Source organism: Tiliqua scincoides, chromosome 5 (assembly GCF_035046505.1).
Source record: "Tiliqua scincoides isolate rTilSci1 chromosome 5, rTilSci1.hap2, whole genome shotgun sequence".
Taxonomy (NCBI): Eukaryota; Metazoa; Chordata; class Lepidosauria; order Squamata; family Scincidae; genus Tiliqua; species Tiliqua scincoides.
Window position 1 is genome coordinate 81238334 of NC_089825.1, and position 20106 is coordinate 81258439.

A 20106-nucleotide genomic window follows, 5' to 3' on the forward strand; every position below is an offset into this window, starting at 1 on the left:
GACAAACATTGACTTATTCCTTTTGCAGTCTGGCTAGCATGAAAGTCTGACTAGCATCAAATTCACTTAAATTCTTAATAATGGCATATAGTATAAACAGTGGCATAGCTAAGGGATCTGGCACCCATAGAAACAATTTTTTTAATACCCATCCCAGGGGCCGGATGTCCAGAAACCCCCCTGGCGGGGGTGTCAGGGAGGTCTGAAGCATAGGGAGATCTCCTCAGGCCTCACAAGGCCTGCTATAGGCTTGCTAGAAAGTGCCCTCTATTTCTGAGTTTTGGTAAACCCAGGAATGCCTTTCTAAGGTCTGTCTTCCGAGGCTTTTGGAAGCTGTGCACGGCCTCCCCAGGGCTCAGAAGGCCTCCAAAAGGCAATCCCTGATATCCTGAAAGGCATGGTACCTGGCAATTGACTCTCCCACCCCCCTTAGCTATGCCACTGTATATAAATTGGATCACATTGGGCATAAAGTCTGTGATTCCCTTTAAAATGTTTTTAATCCAATCAGAGGCAGGAGTCCAAATTAAATGAATCATTTGGCAAAGCTGATACACTTCGTAGTATAATTATTAATATTTAGATACTGCTTCTCAATAAGAAGTATAGTAATTCCCCAAGTGGTTTACATAGCAAATCAATAATTGGTTTTCTGTCCCCACAGGGTTCATAATCTAAAACTGGTGAAACTTGAAGGTCCCTTTTCTTTTTCTCCATAGATTGCTTTGATGTTGTATTGGTGTTTACTGTCATTTCACAGAAAGCAGCTCATTGAATATCAATGGGTAAAGTCCGAAATAGTTATTTTTTTTTAAATTAAACTTTCTTTTTTTGGCCCCTTCCCACCCTTCGCAGCAATGTCTTCATAAATTCCAAGCTACCAAAAACTGGGGGGGGGGGGGGCACGAAGGAAGAGGAAGGCAGTTGGCATCTTAGGCTGCAATCCTAAGCACTCTTTCTTGAGAGTAAGCCCCATTGAGCAAAATAGGACTTACTTCTGAGTAGACCTGGTTAGGATTGTGCCCTTGGGTGCTTTACGGTAGTGAATAACGTTTTAAAAAATATTCTAAGTAAAATATTACATTCTCATTCTGACAACACTGTCCTCTGCCAGATTCTACATTTTTACCACAAAACTACACCAGTGTCCAGCACTTGCTACCCCAGTTTCAAATTTAATCTCTGCTGTGAACTCAAAAAGAGACCATGCCCTCCTGTCTATGAAATGGGGATAATATGGGGGTAATAATGGGCAAGCGGTCTGGCTGAGTGGTAGAGCTGTCGCCTATGAAAGCCCAAAGAACAGCTGGGAATGTAGTTCGAAACAGCTGGAAATATCTGTGAACTTCTGACAAGATGAATCATCCCATATGGTGAAAGGAGCAAGATGACCACCTTCAGTGAGAGTGCAGGAGCTGCCATCAGTTAAATATGGGAGGTGAATGCAGCCAGAATCAGACTGAGAAGGATTCCACCTGGATTGAAGATGTTCTGTGGAAGATTAGAACTTGTAATTGTAAAAATCCCTTACGGGGATTTAGAAAAGGCTGCCTTTGTAAATTGCCTGGATTAAAGTCAGAGGAGAAATTCAATGACAAAAAAAGGCGGTATATAAATATTGGTATTATCTTCAACCACAACAACAGCACTGACCTACTTTACAGAACTGTAGTAAGGGTTTCTGAAAGTATATAATAAAATATTTGAATATTGGAAGTCACTCTTTAAATACAAAGTATTCCTATCATTTATCCCATGATGGTGAATGGACAAATTTCAACATAAGTAGTTAGGTGCATGGAAATGAGCAGATAACACACATGGTAAATACCACATACAAGCTTCTTTATTGAGTTCGTGAGAGTGTGTTTGTGTATGTATAAGTACACACACACGCACAAACAAGAACACGCACATAAAGGTGTTTCAAGAAAAGGTATACACATTTTTATGAGCTCTAATTCATACATACTTCATTGTAGAAAACCTGCAACACATGAACATCTAAGGGAAGCAACTGAAGAGATGTATGGAACTATCCCTGTGTACAAGTTTGATGGATGTTTGCAGATCCTTTAGTCCTTTAGTGGTATATAGATGCCAATGGGTAACATTTCAAGCATTTGGTCTAATTCATTAGTTCAGTAATTAATCAAGCAGCTACATCTGCAGTAGTCAAGCAACTACTTCTGTGTACATCATAAGCAATACATGTGTGAATTATAGCATCATAAATTTGACATGCCCTTTTTTTTTGCTGTGTGTGTGTAGGAAGAGGTAATTCCATATTGAAAAGCACCAATAGGTTTGTTTCTATAGCAGATGAGAGGTTGGCAACAGTAGTAGTAAATTTATATATACTCTTCTCCTTCATCCATGAAGGACTGCAACCTTTGTGTTGTATCCAGGGCTCCATGTACTCTGCACTGGAAACAAAACAAAATACTAGTCCAAGGTCATCAAAATTATCTGCCAAAAGAGCTGAACTTTGCAATTGGCATAAAGTATACTTAAGTAAGGAGACCTGCATGATTGTTTGCATGGTGTGTGTGTGTTTGTGTTTTACACAGAGAGCAGCATGCAGCACTGATGCCCCCCTGACCCCAACCATTCTTACAACTCAGCCTCTATCTCTTTCCAAGTACTATTGACTACATATTACACAGGCCTACAAAACTGAGGGTCAGAAAAGCTTTCCCCCAAACTTTATGGTGGTTTGATAAGAATTTGGGGTGCTGATTCCAAAAATAGCATCTGTTTTGCCCTATCACATCTAGTTTAGGAGATATAGTATAGCCTCTTTCGTGAAGCCATGGTGTAGGCTTCCTCATGAGGAAGCTGCTTGAACCGTTCACTAAAGAGGCTATACTATATCTCCAAAACTAGACATGATAGGGCAAAATGGATGCCATTTTTTGAATTGGCACCCCAAATATACACAGGAATTGGTGTAACATTTGAGGAAGCAAAATGTGTGTTGGCCTTTGTTATCAAACCTTTCGTGGCCTTTAAAAAAAAAAAAAAAGGCAGAAATTCCCAGAATGCTGAATATTGAGCCCAGGCTCACATTCCCTTGCTTTGGAATATTTTCTTCACATATGTAAGGTAAAGACCAGAGACTGAATTGAGCTAAAATATAAATCAGTATCCCCAGACAAAGCCTGAGGCTCCTATCTCTCTTTCCACTTAGCAGATATAGGCCCAAATCCTAACTGAATTTCCAGCACTGGCATAGCTGTACCAATGGGGCATGTGTTGTATCCTGCAGTTGGGTAAGCAGTCATGGAGACCTCCTCAAGGGAATGTTTGTTTCCTTATCTTAGAGCTGCATTGCCCTTACCAAAGTGCTAGAAAGTTAGTTAGGATTATGCCCACAATCATAATAGCAACCAATTTAGTTTCTGTTGTTCAGCAGAGGAAAGTGTCAAACATGACCTAAATGGTTAGTTAGGCAGTGTAGCTTTGGGGCTCTTACACATGCCCACCTTTTCTCTCTCCTACCACACCTTTTGTTTTGCTCAGCATCCAGCCTGATGAAGAGTTCTGGACAACTCAGCTGCTCATAAATTCATGGCATTCAAGTTGGTCATAATGCAAAGATTTTACCAGATTATGGCTGCTGGAATTACTAGTTAGTAACTTCACCTGTGTCTCAAAAAACCACTCTGTTATGTGATTGAATGTTATGAAACAAAAATGACACACAGTGAAGAAGAGTGTTACCTTGATTTTTAAAGAGAATTATAGGTTTTAATACAAGATGGTCTCAAGAGAAAAATACTTTTTTAAAGGGGTGGCTGTTCTGTGCAGCTTTATGGAGCTGGTGAGAGATGTCTATTTGAAAAAACAGGAGAGTTCTGAAGTAAAGTTTCAACTCCCTAAAATTGCACATACCTGTAAGTTGCTCAATGACAATACAATATATTTTCTATCCATGCATACAGTCCCAACTGTCTCTGGGACCATAGTCATGAGACAAACTAGGTAAAGTTAACTTCCCCAATTTTTTCAGGATCATGGTAGCTAGAAAAAGTGCTATTATCATAAGGCAAAGTTATATAGTGAATGGTTTGATTCATACATGCTAAACAGCTAGGGTGTTTTAACCTCCCCACGGCCCATCTTCTGGACTCAGTCATAGAAATGGCTGCTGGCTACACACTAGGCAGTAGAGTTCTCTAAGCAATCCTCTGCACCAGTGTTTCTCAACATTTGTCCCCTCTGTACCACTTCACATAGTCCACCTATTGGATGATGTAATCGCCAGTTACTTCTGGATTGGGGGGCCAGATGCAACATGACAAACACTGGTAAGAGGTTTAAGTCAAGCGCAGAGAGGGTTTTTTTTTTTGCCAGTGAAAAGCACGCACTAGAGCTCTGCCCACTAAGCCAAGCCTCCTATTGTTGCTTGTTGCATTGCATTGCTGGTTTCGCTGTCAAGTGGTGGGGGCTTGAAGGTCCTGCATGTACCTCCAGACACCATGTACTAGTGGTACATGGTACTAGTACCACTGGTTGAGAAACACTGTTCTACACAGAAGAATCAAAAAGGAGGGGAAAAAGCAGCCAACATGTGCATAGGTCCAGCCTTGTTATACACGGATTTTTTAATAAATGAATTTGACTCAACACGAATGGCCCCTGCAAATGAGAAGGAATGTGCTGATCCCTGGAGAAGGGGAAAAATGCACCCCTTTAAACTAAACAGTCCTTTAACAATAGCCTAGTTAATGAGAGAAAAGGGGCAGCTGGCTGACAATTCATGAATCCTTCTCTCTCCAGCGGACCTCTCCCTTCCTCCTGAGCACGTGAAAGAAAGGTGATCACTTTGCATTGGTGAAGGGAGGGGCTCAGTGAAGCGCTATCCTAAGAGCTTGGAGGACAACTGATTGATGAATTGTCTTCTTAATGACTCTTATCTTGCATCACAAAGGTCAGCAAGGCTGTTTTTAAATCACTGGAGCAAAGAAACTTTGTTTTTTTAAATTGATTTGCTATAGTGCCCACATGAGTGCTTGGAATGGAACCCACACAAATAATGAGGCTCAACCTGTATGTGAATCAATTTTAGATGTAATCCCAGGTGTCATTTGCCTGCTCAACTGCAAAGTTGAGACACCGCTACACTTCAGGAAAGGCATCCACAGCTTGACTGGCACTTACCATTCCATTACCTTCCTTCCCCGTTGCTGATGTCTCCCAAACTGCACCCCAACTAGCAGCGTCTGCCCAGAAATCTGGGTGCTGTGGCTGTTGGGGGCGACAGAACTCAGAAATGGTGGGCCAGAGCACAGTTTGGGGGAGATCAGTGGTGGGGAAGGCTCCCCCACAGAATGGTAAGCACCATTAACATGGGGGAGGGAAAAGGCAGGGCGCTGAATCCAGTATGTGGGCTGGAGTCTGGCAAGTCGTGGTCTACATCATAGCATACCCAGAGGTAGCCCCTGCTAACTGGGCCAAGGAGACTCTTTTCAAGTGGAGGTTCTCATATTTAGGAGGGAGGAACCAACAAACCCTATTCATCCCAGTATATCATCCCTCCTAGTGGCTGTCTGTTGCCTTATTTACAGCCCAATCCTAAACTGCACTGGTGCAGTGGTGCTGCATTGCCTCCGCTGCATCCAGTGCAGCTTTGGGGCAGGCTGGAGGTCTCCATGGGGCAAGGGATATTTTCCCTTACCCTGAGTAACACCAAGCCTACCCTATGGTGCTACTCAGATCTCCACCCTCCCCATGTACCTCCCCCATGTGATGCAAATCTTCTGCTGGGGGCTGGTAGCATCAGCTGGGAAGTGCAGACCTACTCTCCAGGTGCCACGAGGAGACTTACAGCATGTTCGCAACACCCTTTGCCAGTATAAGTACTGCTGCACCAGTAGATCATCAGCTTAGGATTAGGCTCTTAGACTGTGAATCCTTTTGGGGCAGAGAATCATTGTCTCATTCCTTTTGCGACATAAGTCGTTTTGATAACATTTTGTAGAACATAGTACTGTATGTAAATATTCATAACAGGACAAAAGTTGCCATCGCTTGGATTGCTGCAGTCTCTGTATCAATGATTGGAGTCCCTGGTATTTACCAAAAAGGAGCAGACGTTCTCTGTTCTTAGTTTTTGCAAAAGGAAAAGGTTAGGTGTTTCCATTGGTACATAGGAAAAGGTTGTTAGGTGGTTAGGTAGTTTTTGCAAAAGGAAAAGGTGGTTAGGAAAGGTTTCCTTTCCTTTTGCAAAAGGAAAACTGTGGTGTCAACCACAGTTGAGGTTGTTTTTGCAAGGTGTGCCCTTTGTACACCAAGTGCTCTTTCACCATGGTTCCCATCACCAATGCTCCCTCTTTGAGAAACCAGAGAGGTATAGCCCTATGCGATGTGCCTTCTTCATCTGAGATATTGTCTTCATAGCAGGGGCTTTAGAAATGGGGATGGTGTGCTATGATAGGATACAGATTATATTTGGTAGCCAATGCTATCATAGGAAAGTGGGCAGGGCGGGAGGGGGGGTTGTGGTGTAATTTTCTGTTGTTTTCCCCTTTCCCCATTGTTTCTTATGGGGGAAATCCTGCCTATATCAGCTCTGTTATAGTATTTTTCTAGTGTCAGGGATGTGTTTGTTACCTGTAGGGGGTGTGTGTGTGTGTGTGTGTGTGACAGAAATGACTAAGTGGGTTAAGAACAATGTTATAGAAATGGCTAGTTAAGATCATTGTAGGTCTCTGCCTAAAGCCATCTTAGCATTAGCTAGTTATACTCTGGGTACTGTGAGAAAGTGCCTCATTAAGTGTGTTGGGAAAGACTTTGTTCTAGGAATGTGGTAATGGCCGTACCAGCTTCTCTAGATCACTGGCAATTCTGACTCCTGTGTTGTCCATGGCTAGTACTGCAGAATGTCCCACCTGCAAAGGAGAATGCTGCCACCCCATCTCTTCCAGGGGCCTTCTGAGGGCTAGAGGAGGCCACGTGCAGCCTTCTGAGGCCTTGAGTCAAGGGTCCCCTGACTTAGCACTCATTCCCACGCACACAGACTCAAGTCTGTCTGCATCTGGGTGTGCTTGCTTACTATTTTCAGTCTGAAAAACCTTGTGGGGCCATCATTCAAACTGGGTGAGCAGCAGAGAGTTTCCAGCCAGGAGGCTGAGAAAAATTAATGTTTGCTTCTGCATCCAAACAGGAGGGAAAGTAGGTGGGAGTGCACTCTTTTGCCCATTTCTGATAGGAAGGAAGGAACCAATGATCATTCGACAAAGGGTGGGCATTTTGACATTTTCTTTGGCTGAGGTAGGGCAGGAGCCTAAGGGGTTCTTAACTTACAATTGGCTGAAGAAGCCCAGCGTGGCAGGAATGAACTCTTTTGATAGGAAGGAAGGAACTGATGATCATTGGACAAAGGATGGCTGAAGGAGGACAGGAGGAGCCCAAGGGGGTTCTTGACTTACGATTGGCTGGAGAAGCCCAGGGAGGGAGGTTGTTTGTAGCAATTGCACTTGCCAACCACATGGCTTGGTTGCAATAAGCTCCATTGCTACTTTGGAGAAGGGAGTCTAATTGAATGACCAGCTACAGTGGGACTACTTCAGAGTAGAGCTGCCAAGGATTGGGTCGTCCTGGTAAGCCTTGCAGTTGCTGCAAGTCACCCTCCTCACTCTTGCCACTTCCTTCCCCACTCTCATGTGGTCTGTCCCACCTCCTCCAGTCCTGTTTACAGATGGGTGGGGACAGAGGAGTGTTTAAGGAGAACTCTGATACACATGCAGCAGCCCCTTTTCCCCCTCATGGCTGGATTTTTAAAGGGGGTTACTTGAGTCTTTTTAGAGTCTTGAAAAGGCGACTCGGAAAATGCCTCCGTTATGACTCATTTTCGAGTTTAGCCACAGGGGGGCAGTGCCTTGTGACTCTACTCAAGCCATGCTGGATTTGCCCATCCCTGATTAGCAGCAAGTTTTAACACAGATTTAAAATCAAGGATCCTTCACCTCTCATAGCACCCAGCCAACAATACAGACCCCATCTTCTTATTTAGGGTTATGAGACAGGGAATAACTTCTGTGATGTACCTACAACCCATCACTACTGCAGCAGCAGTGTGAACAGTTACAGAGAAACAGTACCTAGCACAAAAACCTGGGTACAAAGGCCTTACCCCAAACAACATACTTGTAATACAACATTACTGGACATATTCCCTCCTCTCTTTCACCTTGGGCCCTTTCCCTCTAAGCAATAGGTTTTTGTGTACATGATACACATAAATTACAAATCATCAGATTAGGCATTCTTAAGAACAATTATCTTAGCAATTCTCTCTCCCTTATAAAATATGAATCCTGAAAGTGTAGATGAAATTGCTGTGTAAGTTGGGGAAAAAACACCCCCACCCCACCCTTGTTAAATGAAAATTAGCTGAACATTAGATAAATGCAACTAAGGGCAGGTACCTGAACCAGCCTAGGAGGGTCGCAGATGTGCCGCAAAGCATGTTTGCACCTCCTCAGGAGCAAGCTGCATCAGTGCACAGAGGTGTGCTGGCCCATGGAGGCTGCATCCAGCCTCCATGGCGGTGGGTAGGGAGGAGGTGGGCGGAGGGCAGTCCTGGGGGTAGGCGGTCAGGGAGTGGGGCTAGGACCTGGTTTTTATGCCAAATCCCAACCTCCATTCCTGAACAGTGCACAGTTGCTGAGGTGCGGCAAGTCTGAGGAGACCCATAGGGGCTGCAGTAGCTTACCCAGTGGCTGAGCCACTTTGGCCTCTGGCTGAGCCACTTTGGCACCCTATCTTGCACTGGATACAGCGCAAGCCTCCTGGCTTGCCTGTTCCAGCGCAAGACAGCATTATGCTGTAAGAATCCTTGCTCAACACAGACAAAAAAACATAATCAGTAAAAAGGAAGGGAAGGTTCTGGGTAACAAATATGCTCTGGAAACTTCATTCCTTGTCCAACTTGCTCTATTCATACAAGCCGCAAAGCCTGTCTTGAACTTATTTTATGATGTAGTAAAATACTACCATCCCAGTCACCATATCCTATAATCTACCTCATTTTCACAATTCAAGCAAGATACTCATGATATGGAAAAGGAAACAAATGTTTAAATTTTTTTTAAAATTACTCCAGGATAAATCAACATTTGCAAATACAGTGCAGACAGCTCAGGCTCAACATTACCTCTTATTGATATGTTTTGGAATTGGTGGCAGGGACAATAAAATGGTGTACCTAATTCTTGAGCAAAGAGACAATCTTACCAATTTTAAATGCAAAGTGTACAGTATTTGCTACACAATAATAAAATATCACAATACATTGTTATGAAATTTAAACCATTTTATTGTGCATAATTTGCTCTTTAAAACTGTAAGGTTATCATACACTTTCTTGATGGTCACTGCACAAAGGCCAACCAACCTTTGTTGCAGGAGTGCTACAAAGGAGGAATATTTTGGCTTCTTTAACACAGCCTAGCATCCTTCCTCACAGAAGTAGCTTCCTGGGGACTAAATTCCTACAAGACATCATAGAGGAAGTACTCAAACTTACAGGATAAAAAAACCCAAACAAAAAAAAAAAGAGACAGATAATTGCACATTTTTTTGCATCTTTTCATTCAGACAACACTTTACAAAATAGTTTTGAAGGGGATACTGCCGCAAACAGGTGTGGGATGCATCACCATTGTAAGGTTTTGATTGGATTAAGGCTTCCATTGTCATCTTGGCATTCTCTGTTATAGAAGATTTACTTCATTGCATCCTTTCAACACTGCAAATCTACACACTTATTTTTCTCTAGGATTCTGCTTTTACAGTTGAAGTAGCATTTTGATTTCCCCAAGTGTCAGGTGCAATTGCGAGGGGCACTCGAGAAGTAACTTGTTGTGTTGAGTTGTTTGCAAATACCGAAAACTGATGCTTTGGAAGTCGGTTTGATAAAATTAACTCCTGGTTGGAATACTAACGTATTCGGTGGAAGTCTCTATCCTGGCAGGTTGACACATCTAAAAGCAGGGACACTGGGATTTATATATTCTGTAATGTGTTTGTTCACAGGAGACACTGTTGTTTTTAAGGTCATTTACATTCTCTGGCATTTTAAGTTACACTCTATAATAGTATTCAGAAACTTCTTTAACACATTCCAGTCCTGTACTTCCACACTTGTCTTTGAAAAATGTGAAGATGGAGAAATTCAGGTCTCAGCTTGCTGGAGAGGAAAGAGCCAAAACTAAGACATATTTCTGGAGAAACAGCAAGTAATTGCTTCATTAATTACTTCTCCACACCTCCCAGCTCCCATACAGCAAATCTTTCTTCCATGATAGTTTTCTCAACAAAAGGGAGGTTAAAAAAAAAGTCTTTCCTCCTCAAAGAATCATGTTTACAAAGATGGAAGAGCCAAATAGTCAGACTCAAATAATGGCCCAAAATGCATTGCCATTAATTGTGTCAATTAAAATCTGATGAATGATGCGCCTGGGGTGTCAGTGTAGCATTAGACAAATGCTGGCTCTGTGGCAGGAGGGGAAGGTGAGAATCCAACAGTATCAGTCAATCAAATGTCCAAGCTCAGAATCCACTTCTGGGGTTAAAATTCATCACTTTCTACTGCATGGAGCTGTGTGTCATCTGCGTCAGTCATGCTGCTTGCCTGGGACTCATCTGTACCAACTTTAAAGGAAAAAAGTATATAAAAAGGAATGATTAACGCTTCCTGAGAATATCTGCATATTTCAAATAATATAGAATTTTCCCTTTACATGAACAGATCAGCCTATCCATCACAGACCTTTAACAACATATTTGCAGACTGCTCTAATATGATGACTGAGATATCCTACTCTGTATTATTATGTAAACAAAATATTACAAAATTGTGTTCTTTCCCTACATCCCTCTCTCCAAGGCTTCAAAACCTCCATATGGTTCCAGGCTGCACAAAATAGACTCCAGCCTGCACAAAATATTGTGTTCTAAGACCAGAGACCATGTTTTCAAGTCACTCAACAAGAAATATCTCAATGTATCTGAAGAAAAATAATATAAAATGGACCCAACCTGATTCGTATGGACCACGTTCATTGCTCTGTTCATCTTGAGTTACAGGCTCTTCATCATCAGGCAGGTACCGCTTATCAATGGCCTCTTTGATCTGGTTGTTGGCTCCTTTGGGATCCAGGTCCATAGCCCAGGAGAAGTTCATCAGTGCAAGGTGAGTTTGACCCAACTTTTTATAAACCTAGCCAAAAATAAAAAATAAAACCAATAACAGTCATGTTTACATGTCTCATTAAGTTTCTTCAGCCTGTCTTGCTTGTTTCTACTAGCTAGGACTGTTCAGACACCAAGTAGTTTAAAATAAATGAACACACAAAATTCTGCATTGTGCACTAAGAAATCTGAGCTCCACAGATTCAAGACAGAGCACACAAATTAAAAAAAGTCTGCAATGTTTGCTTTCAAGGTTTCTTTTGCTTTAAATTGGAATTTTTTGAAAAATGCAATTCCATGTGAAGTGCCATATGCACAGACAGCACTACAGCAGGTTCTTCTTATTAGTTCAAGTTAGGGGTTGGAAAGAGAAACAACTTATAGAGGAGAATTTTCCTCCATAAGAAATAATGTAAGGGGTTAATGTAGTAATTCCTAAATTTACCTAAGTCCCAATGCCCCCTCACCCTCTTCTTCCTGGTGGCACCCAAATCTCATGAGATTTTGTGAGATCCAACATGGTGGTACCCAAATCTTGTGAGATCTGTCACCATCTTGAATCTTATGAGAATTTGCGAGATCCAAGATGGTGGTGGCTGGGAGAACTGGTAAGGGGGGCCACCGGGGACATCCTGTGGCGTCCCTGTGAGTATGCTGTGTTTTCCTAAGCCATCCGGAAACACACTCTGGGAACCCTTGGTTAATGGGAACAATGTCCTTTATTTAAAGAAGGGCATTTTATCCCATTAGAAACAATGGAATAAGGTAGGGAGAGGGACTGTAGAGAAGTGCATGCAGTCCTGAATGTATAAACTGATATGCCCTCTGTGACAGAGGAAGCTAGCCTGTGACAAAAGTTGAGAATTTCATGTCAGGCAGTGAACTGGAGGAGCTGGCAAGGGGTACTCCACACCCATCTGCTGCCTCCCCCAGCCTGTCACCTCCATGGAGTCCAGACTGGCTCCATTCTCTTCGTATGCTGTAACATGAGAGGATAGGGAGGGCTCACTTCTCCCTTGGTGTCCAGCACTACTGCTGCCTCCTTCTCAGATGTATGTAATCTTATTGTAACACTCAGATATAAAGACAGCAGAGAATAACTGCTAGTTAAGAGAGAAAATAGCACCACGTGAACTGTTAGCATGGTACTGTATGCCCACTCCATAGCCACCAATCACTTTGTTTCTCTATGGATAAATGCAGTGGACCCCTGACTTACAACTATTCTTCAGAAGACAATTCTCAGATTAGCCATTACCTTTCCTATTAAGAAGTAAACAAGAGACTCTTTGGGAACAATCTGCTTTAATTCTTCAAGCTCTTGCAAAGCATACTGAAAAGAAAAAACATTGAGCAGTTTTACTGAAATGTCTGAGCCATATATCACAAATATGTATATTAAACAAGATTTGGTATCTTTGGTGCAATAAGATCTATTTCATTTACACTCCTGAAATTCTGGTTGCTGGTTTAACAAACATATTTTCTGTAGGTTTGGAATTTGAAATGTTGAACAGGAATAGAAAAAAAAAATCAAGGGTTTTGGTTTGTTGGGCACGTAGAAATCTGAAACACATGAATAAGGGACTGGGGAGGAAGGAGATTCACAGGCTACAGCTGAGGTTCTCAAACTGGGGTAACGCGATGCAACTGCCTGAGAGCCTCAGCCCCTGGTCCCTTAAGCAGTGGGGGAAGGGGAGAGGCAGCAACACAATCCCCAGGATTGTCACTAATGGGGGCAAAAGGGGGTGCTTTTACTTGCAGAGGACTGGTGCAAGGTGCAGAAGTTGTGGGGAGCCCTGTGCAGCCCTGCATAGGGCTCCCCAAATCTCAAAATACTGAGGAAAAAGCAATTGCAAACCACTTCCCGTTTTGCAATCGCAAACCGGAAGTGGTTTGCAATTGCTTTTTCTCAATATTCTGAGACTTGAGGAAGGCTGTGTGGGGCTCCCTACACCTTCTGGACCTAGCACCAGCCTACTGTAAGTAAAACCGCCCCCATTAGCAACATGATCCTGGGAGAAGTCTGAGAACCCTTGGGCTACCGTATATTAAGGGAAGGCACAAACTTTCTCTCCTCATTCCCCCAATCAAGGAGACAGACATGCATATAATAATTTAGAAAAGCATAGTGAAGAAGCTCAAGAAATACAGATAGACTGCAGAAGGAAATGGCAAGGTTAAAACAAAGAGAAAAGTGGGTCTGGAAAGACAAGTTTCAGACACTTTTTCTCAGGGAGAATGTATGTTAAAATCAAGAGAGGATATAGATGAAGGATATGTTTGTCAGTGGTTTCATTACTTGCAAATTCAGGAAAGGTTTAGAATAGACAAAAGAACCTTTGGTATTGAACAACACAAATCAGAATTTGAAAGGGAATTATGTTTAAACAATAAACAAATTATCGCTAAAATTTATAAACTCTTATTAAAACTTGAAATGGAAGAAGAATAAGTAAAAGACTGCATGATAAAATGGGCTCAGAATTTTGGTTACAAGATTTCAATGGATCAATGGGTTTGTGGACAAGAGGTTTGATGTTTACTTTAAATATTAATCTTAAAGAAAATTTCTATAAGTTGATGTACTGTTGGTATTTGTCTCCCATGAAATTGGCTAAAATTTATAATACAACGGGACGTTGTTGGAAATGTGAACACCAGGAGGGATCATTTTTTCATATGTGGTGGTCCTGCAAATTTGCAAAAAAAATTTGGATACAAATTCATTCACAGATTCAGAAAATTTTAAGGATTAATATACAGTGGAAGTCAGAGATTTTCATGTTGGGTTTGATGGACAAACAATCAGAAAGAGAACATGGTGTATTATTGCTGTACAAGATAACCGCAGCAAGGTTACTCTATGCACCGAAATGGAAGTGCTCCAGTATACCAACAATAGAAGATTGGCTTGCGAAGATGCTGGAGCTTGCAGAGATGGCAAAGTTGGCATCTTTAATTAGAGAAAAGAAAATAGATTCATTTTTGACTGAGTGGAAGCCATTTGTGATTTTCCTGCAGAGCTTAGATTGTAATGAATTATACACCTGTGGGTTTGGAGACTGAAGAGATAGATATAAAAGAGATCTAATATTAAGTTTAATCTTTATTGTATTAAATATTATAAAGATAGATATTATTATGATGTATGTTTGTAAGCCTGTAGTAGAGATAAGTGGAAGTCTTTTAAAATTTTGTATTAGTTTAACAATGTAATGAAAATAATAAATAAGTTCTTAACCAAAAAAAAGTAAATCACAATATCTAGGAAGTCAGTATCTTTTTCCAGGCCATCTTAGTACATTTTGAGACAGAAGCTAACTACCACATCCCAGAAGTGAAAGGATATTGAATAAAAAGTATCCCTAACACCAGGGGTGCCCAACCCCAGGCCTGGGGGCCATTTGCGGCCCTCAGGGACTCCCAAATCTGGCCCGTGGGGAGCCCCCAGTCTCCAATGAGTCTCTGGCCCTCCAGTGACTTGCTGGAGCCCATGCTGGCCCGTGCAACTGCTCTCAGCATGAGGGTGACTGTTCAACCTCTCGTGTGAGCTGTGGGACGAGGGCTCCCTCCACTGCTTGCTGTTTCACGTTTGTGATACATCAGTGGCAGTGAAGGAAAGGCTGACCTTGCTTTATGCAAGGCCTTTTATAGGCCTTAAGCTATTGTAAATCCTTCATTCATTCATGTAAGTTCCATCTCTAATATATTCATTTATGTAAGTTTATTCAAATTTGAAATGTAAATTAATTCTTTTTTCTGGCCCCCAACAGAGTGTCAGAGAGATGATGTGGCCCTCCTACCAAAAAGTTTGGACACCCCTGCCTAACACCATAGTTTTCCCACTCCCACAAACTAGGAACATGGCACTGTGATACCTCACAGCGTCCACAAGCAATATGGCAAGGGAACCTTAAATAAAACAAGACCTACTTTTGTTTCAATCATAAGGCAATTAGAATCACAAACAGATCAAGAATATAACCCAGAAACTCAGAATTTAAACATTTTGCAACTGATTTCAGCAGATGTGGATAGTATTCAGGTTTTCAAAAGGAAAAAGCAGTTGCCAACCAAGAAATACAAACTTGTAGCTAACTTCCAAAGCTCACTGCTCACCTTGTACTTCTCATTTGCAAATAATACTGAGGCTCTATGGAATTTGCAGAGGGGATTCTTGGGATCAATATTAATGGCTTTGTTGAGAGTATCTAAAGCCTTTTCGGATTTCTTCAGAGCGTGCTGAACCTGCAAAAGAACAGATAAAAAAGGACAGCTCATATCCAACATTCAGATTTACCAGTGTCCGTGTTGCACATCAGAAACAGAATTAAGTGCAATTTACTTACAACTCCAATGTGACACAGCAAGACAGAACTCTGGGGGTTGATATGAAGTGCTTTCTGGAAATGCATTTCTGCAAGGCTGAATTTCTCCTGTTTGTAGTAAATCATTCCCAACCCATACCTGCCAATTTCAAAATAAGATTATGTTAGGCTATAGTATTAGAAACCACACTTTGTACAGACTGGAGAGGTAGAGATGACAGACAAAATCAATATCAACGGTTGACATTGAATAAGAAGAACATCGTGAAAGCTATTCTGTAAGTCTATATTTATACAAATAACATTCCTTATCTCTGCTCTGGAATCAAACCTCAGCACTGGTTCCAGCACCATGTCTTTTGGGTCCAAGTACATACCAAGAAAAGTTACTTGCTACTCTGAATGTTTTCTACAGGTAACAACACATGAGGAGGCCTATACTGGCTATATGAGATACTGATAGCTTGATTCATACAGATCTGCAGCAACAAGATTGTTGTGCAAAACCATCTTGACACAGTTAGGAAGCAATCCTAACCCCTTATGTCAATGTTTTCCAGCACTGGCATAGTGGTACCAATGGGACATGTGCTGTATCCTGCAGTTGGGTGTCACTCACGGAGGCCTCCTCAAGGTAAGGGCATGTTTGTTCCCTTACCTCAGAGCTGCATTGCCCTTATGTCAGTGCTGGAAAGCACTGGCATAAGGGGTTAGGATTGCGCCCTTAATGGCTTAAGGCTTCTACTGACAATATACAATGTCACACTGTCCTAACAGGTATAACCATCAGTACTCAGGTGAACGTGTAGCTAAGATTAGCTAAGATTAGAGCCTTTACAATGCTATGATATCTAGGCCATATTGCACCATACATAAGATTATGTTTCAAGCAATCTTCAGGCTGTCAGGGAAGGTCAAATCTGATATGGAAATTCCATATTGCATCAAACAACATCTCTACACTAGCTCTTCAAGAGGCTTGTGAAAGCCTAAGCCAGCATTTCTCTATGTTTGTCCCCACCAAACCACTTTGCATCATCCACCTATTGGAACTACCACCGGCAGCAATTGACAATGATGTTATTGCTAGTTATTTGCAGATTGAGAAACCAGATGCAATGTGACAAACATGGTAAGGCTCAAGGCAGACCGGAGGGCTTTTTTGAGCGTGCAAAAAGTGCACACTGGAGCTCTGCCCACTGAACTAAGCCTTCTACTGCTACTTGTTGCATTGCATTGCTGGTTGCATTGCCTAATGGTGGGGGATTTGGGGGTCCTGTGAGTACCACCAGAAACCATCTCAGTACCACTGGTGATTCTCGTACCACTGATTGAGAATCAATGGCCTAAGCTTATTGAGTTTTCCAAAGCTTAGAAAAGACTGCTTAGATTAATTTTTTTAACAAGTTTTAGTTTAGTAACGAAACTGCAGTTTCGTTAATTTTTCTTAACTGCTGTTTAAGAAGTTCGCTTACTGCTTTGACCATTAAAAATATGGTAAATGCCACATAAATTAGGACACCATGGCATGGTAAATTCTTTGTATTTTTCAGTCAGAAGCATGAAACCCTCACTATGCTGAAGTGGTGTCAAGGAAGTGCCCCCACCCCTGTTACAACCTCTCAGAGGGGTGAGTGAGGAAATGTGGGGAATGCTGTGCTTTGAAGTGGGAAAGCCCTGGAGAAGTGTGAAATGGCTTGAAGTAGATGGAGGGCTACCTGTGAACCTGCTGAACCTGACAATTAAGGTGCCAGCATGGAGTATTACTGCTCTGGGAACCAAAATCAGAGTAACCCACCAGTAGCCTGTCATCTGATGAGCACAGGGGCTGCAAGGACAGAGACCAGGCGATGTCAGTTTGAAGCCTGGCCAGATACCTGGGAATCAGAGGCTATGTGCCACAGTAATTGATCATGACTTGGCGAAATTAAGGGCTATTGAAAGGACAGAACCAAAAAGGGGATGAAGTATATAACTGAGACAGGTGAGCCTGAGTGGCATGGTTCATGACTGAAGTGCAGCAGGACACTCTGCCCATCTGAACACTGACCCTGCACAGCAGGACTCTGATTAGAACCCACCTTTTAGAGCCCCAGCTTGTGGGATGGAGGGATCTCCTCTTATTTGCTAGCATGGACAAGCTTTAATAAACTTTTAAAGCAAATTGTTGGAATGCGTGCTAATTGGTTGATGAGAGGGATTTGGCTTCCCACGGAATCAATGGAATGTTTGGGTTAAATACATAAAGATCCGGTCCTTCCTACCTAAAGATCCTCCTCCCTCTGCTTCCAGTTGGAGCCTTGGAGGTGGAGAGGCACAGGTAGGCAGGAGGCAGGTGTGTGTGTGTGCGTGACGCTCAGAGGTTTGCAGAGTGGATGATGTTGCAAGGAGATGGGGTTTGGGCTACTAAGTTGGGGACAGTGTAAATTATAGTCACAGTTGCCTGGGGACCCTGGATGGCCCTTGGCCCCTAGAGGCAACGACATTACAAGCAGTTTTTCAGAGACAACCATGCCATTTCAGATACATGTGAAATGGTCTGAAGACATAGACAGAGAAGAAGAAGAAGAAAAGAGCAATTACTCCAAAGAGACTGCACGTAGGCATTTGATGCTATCATGAGATTTTTCCACATAAAGCATTTTTTGGTCCCCTCCTTTCCTTGCCTCCCCCACTTTTGGTTTTCAGAACTATTTCTTACCATGCATTATAGTGCCGAGGATTCATCCTAATTGCATTCCTAAAGCAGGCTAATGCTTTCTCAAGTTCCTCTGTTAATACAAACTCATGCCCTAGGAGAGTGTAGGCATAAGCATAATTTGGATCAACTTGAATGGCTCTCTGGAAGAACTTGATGGCAATATCATGTTCCCGTTGCAAACTGAAGCAGTTTCCTGCAGCACACCATGCCTGGTAGAAAGCAAAGCAAAATGGTAGAACAGGTACCCCCAAGTTTGTTGTTCCATATTCACAGGGGGATTCAGAGACCAAACTGTAGAGAAAATGACCATATCAAGATGGCCATAATAATTACCTCTGGTGAATTTTTATCCATATCAGTTAAGTCTTTTGAAAGGACTGAAAGAGCCACATCTTTTTGAAGATGCCAAAGTGTGGTTGAGTAGATTTCCATGCCCTCTACTCTGTAGTTTTCAATCCTTCTTACTTCAGAGAATATCCTCTCGGCCTATGAGAGGAATGAGCAAATGACATAGCAATAACACAAGTTAAGAATTGTTAAATGATCAGTTTGGGACACAATAAATGAGCAAACAGTCCATCCATATGGTTTCTATAAGAGTTTTGTTTCTGTTGCAGAGACAATGTCCATTATATTCAAATGTTTTGCTTTTGGAAAAAGGAGACTTGCCACTCTGAAAGTTCTGCATTGAACTGGATTGTACAAGCACAGTATTCTTCTACTGCATTTTGCCTGCAACATGAATGCTGAGAAACAAATCCCAGTCCTCCTCCCATCCATGCCCACACAATTGCTTGCTTAGGAGGGGCCTCCTATATTCATGGATCCCGTAGCTGCAGTTTCACTTAACTGCGGATTAGGTCCACAGGGGCCCCCACGCACCCCCTCCAGAGGGTCTTCTAGGTCTGCAGAGGTTGTGCACAGTTGCCCATCGCCACTGCAGACCCCAGAATGGCCTAAAAGGAAAAGAAAAGCTACTTCTGGTTTTATGATAAAATAGGAAGTGACATTTTTAATGCCTTATAAGGCATTGGGAGGTCTTATTGTTAAACCAGAAGTAGCAGGCTTTTTTGTTTTGGTTTTTTTTTTGCCTTTTAGGCCATTCTGAGGCCTGCAGTGGCTGTGGAGAATTGTGGGTTGCCTCTGCAGGCCTCAGAAAGCCTCTAGAGGGAGGGGAGAAGCCCCCAGTTATCCGTGGTTTCAATTAACTGTGGGGGGGGGGGTTCAGCAACAGAACCCGCATGGATACTGCAGCATACCTGTAGTTCTGTTAAAAGAATTGTGCAGAAACTATGCATTTTCCCTTTCTTGCACTGGAGCATCTAGTCAGTTTTTGTTGAGTTCTTAGTGACCAGTTGCCTTAGACATTTACTCTGGCATAGGAAAAGTTTTTAAATTTTAAATAATTAAATAAATACTACAACAAAAACATCAATACTGTTTGTTAGCAACTTACAGGTCACAATGTGAAATACTAGCACTCCTTGTCCTCTCAGAAAATATATAAAAAGTAGAATATAAAATCCTTTAAAATTAGTAGGATGGAAAGTGAATATACAGGATAAAACCCAGATTTTTAGATGAGGGAAGAAAACAGCTATTCTTCCACATCTCTCCAATTTCTTGCATGCAGTCATAATATTATGCTGTTCCCATTAAAAAGGGAGCTGAAAGAGTATCATGAACACTTGGGAAGCTCAGTCTGCAAAAAATGGTAGAGCAAGAAGCAAGATTGTTGGAACCATCCAGAGGCTGAGGCAACAAAGGCTCATGACCTCTTAAATATAGAAACAGCACGATCTTATGCAAGTCTACTAAGAAGTAAGCCCCACTGAATTCAACAGAACTTAATCTCAGATAAGTGTATATAGAATT

General features: G+C 42.1%; 2 protein-coding genes across 3 annotated transcripts in view; both read right to left on the reverse strand.

The window, feature by feature from the left end:
- SLC25A39 (solute carrier family 25 member 39) overlaps positions 1–20106 on the reverse strand; it is a 441295-nt gene that overhangs the window by 356423 nt on the left and 64766 nt on the right. The gene's annotated exons all lie outside the window — the stretch shown is intronic.
- Positions 9299–20106, reverse strand: part of CDC27 (cell division cycle 27) — a 36683-nt gene continuing 25875 nt past the window's right edge. For both annotated transcript variants that reach the window (XM_066628660.1, XM_066628659.1), the window contains exons 13-19: positions 18565–18717; positions 18232–18440; positions 15552–15669; positions 15322–15450; positions 12458–12532; positions 11047–11227; positions 9299–10659 (exon numbers count right to left, since the gene is read on the reverse strand). In XM_066628660.1, coding sequence (XP_066484757.1) covers positions 10577–10659; positions 11047–11227; positions 12458–12532; positions 15322–15450; positions 15552–15669; positions 18232–18440; positions 18565–18717 — 948 coding nt within the window. In that variant the 3' untranslated portion in view covers positions 9299–10576. The remainder of the gene's footprint in view (positions 10660–11046; positions 11228–12457; positions 12533–15321; positions 15451–15551; positions 15670–18231; positions 18441–18564; positions 18718–20106) is intronic.